Raw genomic sequence first — 11,992 nt, 5'->3', positions numbered from 1 at the left:
TATCAATTATTTGTGAGGCAGAGATTTAGCCTACATGGACAAAAAGTCAGCAAGAAGTCCATCTCTATCCATTAGGTGTCAGGTACATGGGAACTGTAGAGTCCTGTGGGGACTGTAACTGGCTGCAGGTTATTTGACTAGTTTAAGATTCTTAGAGTATGGATACAGCCAGTAGAAAACTCTGTTTGTGTAGCTATTTATCCTATATCAAAGTAAAGACACGGATTATGAGTGTCTGATCTTCTGCAGTAATCCTGTCAAAAGATTAGAGTTCTTGTAGGTACTTATCATAGTGCTTCCTGATTTCTTGTTATGTACCTCTTAGAATGTGTCATTTTGTTTATTTTTCCATAACTCTCTTAAGGTAACCCTAGACAAACTGCACCTATAAAAGCAGGGAGTGGGGCAGACAGCTTTACCTGTCCGTTAGTATCATTCCTCACGTTATTGGTGAAATATAGGATTATTCATTGCTTGAGTATTTCTTTATCTGTTGCCCCAGAATCCACTGTAGACAAAACCAGAAGTAGGCATGTCCATAATTATGGCTATGTAGAAGCCATAGAAAGTGTGAGGGTGCATTCCAGGGCTAGCCCAAATAAGAATGAGAGTTTTTTTTAAAAAATGGAAATTTCAAACTGTCTGAAAATTGCTGAAAGCCAATTGTTCTGGAGGTGTTGTTCATGTGATAGAATGCCTGACTAGCAAATATGAGGCCCTGAGCGCAATAGAAAAATAAAACGATAAATAGGACTGTTTCAAATTGAAAAGCAAAGAAAACATTGATCAGAATGAAGAGGAACACTGTAGAATGGTGGAAAATCTTCATAAGCTATTTATCAAAGAATTAATATCTAATCAATTGCTAGTGATCCATTCCTCTAAATCCTAGATATTCAGAAGCTGAGATCTGAGGATAACGGTTTGAAGCCAGTCAGAAAAGGAAAGTTCTTTTTTTCTTCTTTCTTCTTTTTTTTTATTGTGAAAATACTATACAGAGGGGTTACAATTACATGGGCAAGATAATGTGTACATTTCTTATCAAGCATTGTAGCCTCCTCCTTTGTTTCCCCTTCCCATCCTCCCTCTGCCCCTTCACCCACTCCTCCCCACCTCCCCTACCCCCCCACCAAAGTTGTAAAGTTCGTTTTCCACATAACGACTTGTACATCTCATTGTTGCAATGGGTCCACCTGTATTCCTATTTAAACGATTTGTTTTTCCCCTTCCCCTCCACAAATTATACTGACATCAAATACAGTGAAAGCAGGGGTTATACTGTGGGGGAGGGACATACAAAGCAACAAAGAAATAATCTTATAAATGTGTTAGAAACAATCTTATGAAAGAAAAAAAAACATTTGAATACATATCTTAGGGTTCATTTCCCTAACATCACCTTATCTGACCTTTTCTGCTTGACTCAGACATATACTAGATATTGCAAATAAGGGAAACCATGGGACCTATGCTTCTTGGGGCCTGGCTTGCTTCACTTAATATAATTTTTTCCAAGTCTTAAGGAAAGTTCTTATATCTAATTATCCACCACTTTCAGAAAAAAGAAAGAAATCAGAAATGGAACTATGGCTCAAGTAGAATGCTTGCCTTGAGCAAAAAAGCTCAGGAATTGGCTCAGGCTCTGAGTTCAACCTCAGGACCAGAATACACACACACACACACACACACAAAATATCTATAATATTTAATTAATATCTACAATACATAAAGTTTTCCAAAAGTTAAGCACCAAAATAACAAATGATCCAAATAATAAATGGGTAATGAACAGAAAACTATCAAAATAAGAAGTGAAAATACCAAATTAATATATAAATAAATGTTCAATAGTCATAAAGCAAATGTGAATTAAAAGAACAGAGAGAATCCATTTTACCCCAGTCAGAATAGCTAAGGTAAAAAGAATAACAGGCTGGCTGCTGGTGACTCATGCCTGTAATCCTAGGTCCTCAGGAGGCTGAGATCTGAGGATTCCAGCTGAAAGCCAGCCCATGCAGGAAAGTCTGAGAGACTCATCTCCAATTAACCACCAGAAAACCCGAAGTGAAGCTGTGGCTCAATTGGTAGAGTGCTGGCCTTGAGCTGAAGAGCTGAGGGACAGTGCCCAGGTCCAGAGTTCAAGCCCCACGACCTACAAAATAAACAACAAAAAACGAATAACAAAAAATAATAACATAAACACTGTGGCTGTAAATAAATGTAGCTTCTGTAGACATTAATAGGGGGCTTCTTTAAAATACTGATTGAACTGTCATGTGATTGTACTGTATCATTTGTGTCCTTTTATTCAAAGTAATGTAAATTAACATACAGTTGTGATATCTGCTCACTTCTATTTTTGAAATACTATTCAGAAATTAAGGGCAAGGAAACAGCCAATCATGCAAGTATTTATATATTACAAACAATAACGCATGACAGCTTATCCCCATCAACTGAGCTGCCTAACATGCACATGTGAATCGATATTGTGTTTCTGAAATCTTTGCATTTTTAAATTTTGTGAATATGCTTATTTAAACTATATGTATTAAATACACAACAAAAATGGACTTACTGTATATGTATGGATGAAAATAACATAACAAGACCACTAAAAACTGCAAAAATAAATTGGGGATTTGTAAGTGGGAATAAGAAATTATAATAGAGTGGGTGAGTATGAAAAACTCCATTATTTTCACGTATACAAACATATCAGCATATTCATTACTTTGCAAGATTAATATGTACTAATTGAAACCAAGTACAGCCAAAAAATAACAAATGTGAGGTCTGTCTTTACCAAGACTCACCTCTTTCACTTAGTTAATGCAATGGTACTCATTTGAGGGTCCCATTCACCATTCTTAACACATGGTTTGGGATTTTGTAATTTCTGAAAGGTGCTAGATTCTCATTTCAGTACTATAAGGGACCTAATGCAACCTAGTTCTCACAGTCCTTAATAAGATGCAATTCCTCTGTTTTTCATGAACTAGTAGCCTTGAATTTTCAGTCTCTTCTACGCAACCATTCCTTCTGCCAATCTTTTTTAAGCTCTTTCTCCCTGCACATGCCATCTGCTCTGAAATCCTCTATCATCCTGAGTCACCCTACCATTCAAATGAAGAATACGTGTACAGTTCAAGGTTTCAGCTCACTTCTGACATCCAGGTCTTCAAGGGACTCTTTTTCACCCCGCCCAGAATGATATCATGTAATATGCAACCACTTTGTCTAGGTTACCGCTAGGTGGAGCTGTAGGGGGAGGAGCTAGTCCCAGCAGGCAGTGCGACGTGAGTAGGGCTTGTCTCCATGATCCAACGTTGAGCTGGGCCTCTCTCTGTGACGTATCAATAGGTCGCCACTGTCATCCAGCTGCTGAAAGCCTGGTGAGAGGATTTTGTTTATTCTTTGGGAGGAGGGCGGCGGAGGAGGAGGCGAAGGACTAAAGCGGGACTGGGAAGGTAGGGAAAGGCCGAATAAACTGGCAGGTGGGAGAGCTTAAACTGGTAGAGCGGGCGGCAGCCAAAGAGCTAGATGAGGCTGGCTGAGTGACTAGGCCTCAGCCGCCATGGCTGTTGAGTTCGGTGACCAGTTTAGTGGCTTCCGCCATAGTGAGGTGATTCACTTCATAAACAATGAAGTTCTTATGAATGGAGGTGGACCGGAGTTCTATGTAGCCTTTCGCTACCGGTCCTGGAAGGAGATAGAAGACCAGCTCCGGAAGATCGTGGTCGACCCTCAGGTGCCGCGCAGCCGCAAGAGGTCCTATGCCTGGAGCGGCTTGGCGTTGGGGGTGAGAGCGATCGTGAGGCAGCGGGATCAGCAGACGCGGCGGGTTCGCCGATTGCAGAAACAGGTAGAGGAGCGCAAGGTAGCATCTAAGGCTCTGGCGACAGAGCTGAGGAGGTTGCGGGCTGAGAGAGATGAGGCTGCTGCACAGCTTAGGTTTACGCAGGCTGCTGTCCAGCAGGCAATGGATGAGCGTGAAGTGCTTTGTGGAAGGCTACTCCAGGCTGAGAGGTCAGCAATGGAAGACTCAGATCCACTATTCCAGCGTCTTTTACGTGGACTGCGAGGCGAAAAGTATAGATGTATGTCGTGGGCCCTAGGTGAGGAAAACCAGTCAGAGTCATTGGACAAGGGAGCTCAGGGAAAGCTGTCTTTAAACACCCCAAAGCCAATGTCAGCTTCTCTGCTTCATGTATCAGAATCCTCAAGTCCTTGGAATCAGGCAATGCAACTCCATACACAAATGCCTGGTTCGCAACCATTTACATTGAATAAGCCTTTGCCAGGGGAATTTACATGCTCTACAACTCTACCATCCCCAACATCAGTGGAATCAGAAACAGCAGCAACTACATCCAGAGCAATGTTAGCAGTTGCATCCCCAAGGCCTACTTCACAGTCCTGCTTAACTAGCTCCTCAGTTGCTGTGTGGCCTCAGGAGGAAAAGGCTCCCTCGTGGGTAAAAAGTTGCCATGGAAAGGTTAACCCTCCTAACAACCAGCAAGACGAGTGTTACTTGGGAGAAAGCAGAACCCATAGCCTAGAAAAAATGTCAAAGAAGCCTCAGGAGACAGGCCAAAGACCCAGCCCCAAGGAAGATCCAGTGATGAATCAGGGGAGGGCTTCCCTGGGGACTGTGAAGAGTCGCAGTCCCAAAAAGAGTCCAGAGAGACACCAGGCAACTCCCCTGGGGAACAGTAAGAACCATGTTACCAAAAAACCTACGAAGAAACACCAGAGCCCTCGACTGAAGACCAAGCAAGTGAAAAAAAACCAACATCAGGAGAAGCTTGCTGCATGCAACCCGGCAGTAAATTGGCCTTGCTCCTGGTGTAAAACCATGAATCCCCCATGGCGCCCAGTCTGCTATAAATGCAAGAACATCTACTTGCCTGGTGAGAACGGAGGTGTTGACCTAGGACAAAAACACTGATTTCATGAAGGTAAGCAGTGAAAACCCACTAAAGTGAATCCAGTTTCTTAACATCCCTATGTCTTTATCTTTCCCTACCCTACTGCTGTCACTTATCCCACTACCTTCTGATCAGTGAATAACTTAGTTATTAGAAAATTTGCATCCAAAATTTTCTTAGACAAAATTAAGTGTTTTTCTATAATTGCCAGAAAAGTTGCAGGCACAATTTTCATAGGGAAATTAAATTATTTTATTATATCCCAGTTTCCAAATCAACCAATTTTTGAGGTAGACATGCATATATATATATATATATATATACATTACTCTAAAGAACTAATTTTAAGTATCACACTCATTCTTTTTTTTTAAATTTTTTGTGAAAATACCAGAGGGGTTACAATTACATGGGCAAGATAATGAGTGCATTTCTTATCAAGCATTGTTGCCTCCTCCTTTGTTTCCTCTTCCCATCCCTTCCCATCCTTCCCATCTTCCTCCCCGCTCCTGCCCTCCCAACCCCTCCCCCTCAAAGTTGTAAAGTTCGTTTTTTGACATAACGACTTGTACATCTCATTGTTGCAATGGGTCCACCTGTATCTCTATTTAAACCGTTTGTTTTTGCCCTTCCCCTCCACAAATTATACCAACATCAAATACAATGAAAGCAGGGATTATACTGTGGGGGAGGAACATACAAAGCAACAAAGAAATCATCTTATAAATATGTTAGAAACAATGCAAGAAAGCAAAAACATTTGAATACCTATCTTGGGGTTCATTTCACCTAACATCGACTTATCTGACCTTTTCTGCTTGTCTCAGGCATATACTAGTTATTGCAAATAAGGGAAACCATGGGACCTATGTTTCTTTGAGCCTGGCTTACTTCACTTAATATAATTTTTTCCAAGTCTTTCCATTTCCTAACAAATGGGGTAATGTCATTCTTTCTGATGGAGCACACACTCATTCTTTAAGTTTAGAATTTCTCCTAATTGCATTTAAATTTTGTAGGTGGTGGATTCTCCATGGCTGCAGTGACTGGATGACATCTTGAAGAAGCTCAAGTGATGAAGCCTTTCTTCCCTGATTGCTTTCTTAATTTTCTCTTCTTGAAAATACCATGTATTTGATTGTGGGCAGTCATGTTGAATTTGAAACACTTCTAGAAAATGTTATTGTCCTTTAAAAAACACTGCTGTGTTTCATGTGTGCTTCTTTTTTAGGTTTTTAAGTATTGTAGGTATCCTGTTTTTATATTTCAGCACTACCAGACTTGCTTATAGTTGAAGAAGCTAAATCTTTCCCATTAGAAGATCTCTCAAGAGGCATAAGAAATTACATCTTAATTCTGATGGACCTAAACCTCAGTGAGACCCTCTATTGCATGCAATAAGGAGAATGAGAAGTTAGGGCACTTATTAGGGGGACACTGAAAATCAAAATGGTTTAGTTAGAATTTAATTTGTATATATAGCAAATTAAACTTGTAATTAACTTGGGGGAGTTTGGAGAGCTATAGTAAATTCTATTACTGCAAATTTGTTTAATTTTAATACATTTGAAAAATAGTTATTAAATGCCTAGTGTTTATCAGGAGGTGGAACTGTACAGTATAAGCTGATGAGATCCTTATTAGTCAATTTGGTTAACTGACAGAAGAGAGCCTAACTTGGGGGCACATGTTATATATATTAGTAGTGTCTGCCGAAGATATAATATGACCCTTGGTAAAAGCAACTGAAATGACGCTCAAATTCATTTTTGTAGTTCAAGGAGCAGTGTGAAAGAGACTTTCATGAAAAGCTTTGAGTGACCAGACTGTTCTTTTCTTTGGCCCCAAGTGAACAAACAAACAGAGGTAAAGACCAGTAAACTAGTCTATGAAAGTATACACATGGCCTTTCTCATATCCTTTTCCTAATATCCTTGAGCATCACAGGTATCTTTCTGGCTGCCAAGTAGCTTGTATGAAAAAACAATGGATTGTTTGGAAGACAGAGAGCACTTGTAAGAATATTTGCTGCATAACTTAAATCCTCACCCCTGGGCTGCTCCTATTCCAGATCACTCCAGTTAGGAGAGAAGAACAAAATGGATCTAAGGACAAACTTCAGGAACCCTGTGCTATCTATGTATCCATGGTGCTTCACTTGGGAGGATTAATTGGCTTTAAAATATAATTGATCAGGGGTCAACAGTCTTCAAAATGCCCCTGGGCCCCTTCTCTTCAAATAAGTTATTTTCAGGCTGTGTTTTCCCTAAGGCAACTGCTGAAAGACAGGGAACCAGGTAGTGGTATTGGGGTAGAGTGGGAAGTTAGTTAGATATGCCTCCACTTCAAGCTAAAGGTGCCTTTGAGTTCCCTGTGAGATCTTGCCCAATGCATCAGCACCTACTCCTGTCCCAGTTTTTCTGAGCCTAAATAGTGATAAAGCTGGATGTAGATTTTTTGCATTGTGTATCTTGGAGTATATTTTTATGTGACATAGATTAAATCCTCACCTTCCCTCCATTCTCAAGGTAAAGGAAAGTCCAATCTAGTCCATTAATGAAGTGTCCCTCCTCTTCCCTGAATTAAAATGGGGGCTTCTATTACTGTAAAGTATCTTTATTGCATTGTGATTATTCATGCACTCTTTAACTATCTAAAACTACATAGAAACTTCAAGTTAGGTAATCTCTTTTGTTCCAGAGAGTGGCTGCCAATATTAGATTCCTTAATGCCAATACTCAGCCTTTCTCTATGATCCATGCAGCTATTTTCCTTAAATCTCTGACTTCTGCTTTGGTTTATAGCAGGAAGTGAGGGCTGGTCAGATCTTAGAAGCTGTATCCCACCTCTTTTTTTCTCTTTAAATCACTGTCTGCAAGCAAGTAATTCTGTCAAGATGCCCAGGATTAAAGCAAACCAAATATAAACTGGCAGCATAAACCCTTGAAAGAAAGTGGGAGAAGAGGCAAAGACTTAGGTACCTTCTTCCAATGAGTATAGTTGAATGAGAGGATAAGCCACAAAAAATAATAATCCTGTCAGAGCAGAAATTTTGCTATTCTCAGAGATGTGACTAAAAATGAATGCCTTAATGACCCAGAATAGTAGGCCAGAAAAGAAGGCTGGTGGAGGGAGGCAATTTTATGAAGGGAAAGGGAAGGTTATGTAATATTTTATGCATCCTAATGGCCCCTGTATATTTTCAAGTAATGGAGATTCACAGTTTTTTTTTTAACTGGATCTAAGTATAGTGGTGGCACAATAGAGAAGAAAGACTAGAAATGGTGATGAAGGAAGAGAAGACATCAGAATTGGCAGCAGCTACTACCAGATATGGTCTGTGAGAAAAGGCCTGGAACCGATGTCTTGAAGGTATTTATGAACTTGACAGTGACAAAGAGATATGGCATTTCTCTGAGGAAGGGAATACAAGGGAGGTGGGAAGAGGCCAGTTAGAGACTTTAAATAGTTCAGAGCAAGAGAAGAAAAATTCTGTACTGGAAAAACAGACAATTGTAACAATATTCTCCCTCCACCTATCCTTTCCTCCTTACCCATTCCTTTACTGTTTTTCTTTTAGTTTTTGTGGGGCTTGGACTCAGGGCCTGGGTGCTGTCCAGGAGCTTTTCTGCTCAAGACTAGCACTCTACCACTTTGAGCCACAGCTCCACTTCTGGTTTTGAGTAGTTAATTGGATATAAGAATTCCATGGGGACTTTTCTGCCTGGACTGACTTTAAACTACGATCCTCAGATCTCAGCCTCTTGAGTAGCTAGGATTTCAGGCCTGAGCCACCAGTGCCTGGCCCGTCCTTCACTTTTATCATACCCTCTACTGGAATCTAGGCAGGAAGATCATTGCCTTTAAATTTCAATTTCTGTTTCCACCCTTAATATATAATTTCTCATTACTCATCCATCACCACTAGCAAAAGCAGAACCAAGGGAATCATCTTGAATGTGGGACAGCTGCAGGCATCCATTTTGGGAGGTATAAGGTAGAAGAAAGCTTCCCTGGTAAGCAATAGGAGGCAGTAGCCTTGATGGCAAAAGGGATAATAAAGGTTTCAGCATTCCCTCAATTTCCTTATGATTGAGAAAATAGCACCTAATAAATACAGGGGACAAGAATGATGACTATGATTTTAAAAAGAGCACTTTGGCATGGCTGTTAGTTTATAGAGGGGAAAGGCTTTCTACAAAGTTACAAACTTTTCTTGGTTCAATGCTTTTCTACCTTTTCTATTTGTAGATACACGATATTTGCTTCTGAGCTATCTCCTTGCCTATGTCATAAGCTGTTTCACTAAGATGGATCACAGAGGTGTTAACAAAGAGCTGAATCTGAAACTGAGCTCATTCATTTGTGAAGAAGAAACTGGGAAAGAAATGCAGAAAGCCACACAAGAGAATACACAGACACAGAGCCAAAGCCTAAAGAAGGGTGAAGCTCAGGATTTGGAACCTCCTGGGACTCCTGTCCAGGTTGTATGTGAGGTGGATACCTCTCAGAAAAGAGACAAGGGCAGTCCCGATCTGATTCCACACACTCCAAAGTCAGATCTTCCCACATTTCCTATGACACCACCACGACCAGACAACAAAAGAAAGCTGCTGTTGTGTGATAACTTGTCTACTCCCAGAAAACAGAGGAACAAGCTAGCATTTTATGCAAGAGAAAATGTTCCTTCCTCAAGCTCTAAATATTTGAAGATCACAACTACTCCACTCAACAATGAGGTAACCTCAATGGATTTGGTGAATATAAATCCATTTACCCCACAGTCCTTCAGAAAACGATTACTTCAATCAACAAGCAAGAGGAAATACTGTAATCCTGAAGAAATTGAAGCAGAGAAAGACAAAAAAGAAAGGCTGCTTCCAATGAAAAGTATCCTACAACAAATCAACATGGCTTCTCGGTATGAAACAGAATTTTTTGAAATAGAAAAAATTGGAGTTGGGGCATTTGGTACAGTCTACAAGTGCATTAAGAAGTTGGATGGATGTGTTTATGCAATCAAGTGCTCCAAAAAAACTTTTTCAGATGTATCAAGTGAAAATTTGGATTTGCATGAAGTTTATGCTCATGCAGTTCTTGGGCATCACCCCAATGTTGTACGTTACTATTCCTCATGGACAGAAGGTGATTATGTGATCATTCAAAATGAATACTGCAATGGTGGGAGCTTGCAGGTTGCTGTATCTCAAAACACTAAGTCTGGTAGTCATTTCCAAGAATCAAACCTCAAAGATATACTCCATCAGATTTCTCTGGGGCTCAAGTACATCCACAGTGCTGGCATGGTGCACCTTGATATAAAGCCTAGTAACATCTTCATTTGTCATAACATGCAAAATGTTTCATTTGAAGGACCAGAAGAGGTTGAAAATGAAGATGATTGGTTTCTCTCTGCCAGTGTGATATATAAAATTGGTGACTTGGGCCATGTGACCTCAATAAGAAAACCCAAAGTAGAAGAAGGAGATAGTTGCTTTCTGGCTAATGAGATTTTACAAGAGAATTATGAACACCTTCCCAAAGCAGATATATTTGCTTTAGGATTAACAATTGCAGCAGCTGCTGGAGCATCATTACCTGCTGCTGGTGATGAGTGGTATCACATCCGCAAGGGTAACATTCCCTACATTCCTCAGGAACTCTCAGATGATTTTTGCAATTTGCTAAAGAAAATGATCCACACTGATCCACAGGAGAGACCATCTGCCACAGCTCTCTCCAGAAGTCAAGTTCTCTGGCCATTATTTGCTGAAACAGCGGAGCTCCAGCAGCAGCTCAACTTGGAAAAGTCTAAGATAGCCACACTAGAAAAGAAACTCAGAGAAGCGCAGCAGACACAGTTCCCCCAAGATGATTCTGAGGACTGGGGACCACAAAAGAACAAGAAGCAGAAAACATCTACTGGGGAGGAGGACTTTACTGGTGAGGAATCTTTCACATAAGAATTCATTTCACATTAGTCTTTTGCTGAACACATGCCTTTCAGAAATAGATACTGACCTCTTACAAAATGAAAATACCAACTTACTTTCACAAAAGTTTAAAAAATCCAAATTTAACATCTACATCAAAATTCCTAATGCTACTAAGGCTTCTTATAGCAATGATTCCAAGAAGAATAATGGGTAGCCATTTCTTTTTCATTTTTTTTTGGCATCCAATGACAACATTTCATTTTCACATTTTCTATAAGTAATGAGAAATAATGGTCCTCTGCTCTGAACTAAAAGAAGTAAAAGAAAACACCCTTTGGTTTGGCCTATGGACTAGGAAGTGGACATTGAATTCGTCACTAAGGAACTCACAACTCTTCCTATATATGCAAAGGAACAATATTTGTATTTGAGTTGAAGTAACAGCTTGCAAGAAAATGTGCCTGGATTTCAACAGTGCTTCAGAGATTTTATGGCACTATTCATAAAAGAATTCCCAGCCTCTTTGAGCAAGTGGTTCTACTAATGTGTTTTCTAAGAGGAGGCAATCTCTTTATCTATTCTGTTTGTTAAATAAATTACTCCATTATCATTTGAAGTGGTTAGAAATAAGACTATATATAACATGAATGTTCCTAATCTGGTTAGTAACTTGTGAAAGAAAAGCACTGGGGGTAAAGGGGGGTCAAGAGAAATTTGATGTGATTGTTTTTTTCTGAATCTATTTGTCTGAAGCCTCTTCTGGCTGATTCTAATTAGTTTGAAATTTCTGGATATCATCAGTTGTTCTTAATGCTAGCAGCATTTTGCTTAGTTTTCTGTGATTTAGCATATTTCATTTAAACCATTTTCTCTATTTTCAAGGAAAATATTTATAAATAAAGGTTTTCATGTTGTTCAAAACCAAAAAAGAAAACTATTTTCTGTGCCTCAAATACAAGAAATATTGGATCTTGGTCTAGAGTTAAAGCTTTATGTTCTGATGATGCCTCTCCTTTGATTTTAAAAAATGTAAGACAGCTGGGTGCCTGTGAGCTGGGCCTATAGCCCTAGTTATGAGGATGAGATATAATTTTCGATAGAAGTCAGCTAGGACAAGAATGTCGA

The 11,992-nt window shown here is 39.8% G+C and overlaps 2 protein-coding genes across 2 annotated transcripts; both read left to right on the top strand.

Annotated features, from left to right (window-relative positions):
* Window positions 1–3,577: 3,577 nt before the first annotated feature.
* Window positions 3,578–4,951, top strand: LOC105986939. The gene has a single exon (XM_013018071.1). It carries the CDS (start codon window positions 3,578–3,580, stop codon window positions 4,949–4,951), a length of 1,374 nt encoding a protein of 457 aa, XP_012873525.1.
* A 4,290-nt stretch (window positions 4,952–9,241) lies between these two features.
* On the top strand, window positions 9,242–10,894 carry LOC105986938 (wee1-like protein kinase 2). The gene has a single exon (XM_013018070.1). The coding sequence runs from the start codon at window positions 9,242–9,244 to the stop codon at window positions 10,892–10,894; it is 1,653 nt and encodes a 550-aa protein (XP_012873524.1).
* The last annotated feature ends 1,098 nt before the right edge of the window (window positions 10,895–11,992 follow it).

This window comes from Dipodomys ordii, unplaced genomic scaffold, assembly GCF_000151885.1.
Source record: "Dipodomys ordii isolate 6190 unplaced genomic scaffold, Dord_2.0 Scaffold38, whole genome shotgun sequence".
NCBI lineage: Eukaryota > Metazoa > Chordata > Mammalia > Rodentia > Heteromyidae > Dipodomys > Dipodomys ordii.
This window is presented reverse-complemented; position numbering and strand designations above follow the sequence as displayed.

Excerpts from the sequence above, each read along its gene's own strand:
- LOC105986939 (XM_013018071.1), top strand. The coding sequence starts at position 3,578 with ATGGCTGTTGAGTTCGGTGACCAGTTTAGTGGCTTCCGCCATAGTGAG.
- LOC105986938 (XM_013018070.1), top strand. The coding sequence starts at position 9,242 with ATGGATCACAGAGGTGTTAACAAAGAGCTGAATCTGAAACTGAGCTCA.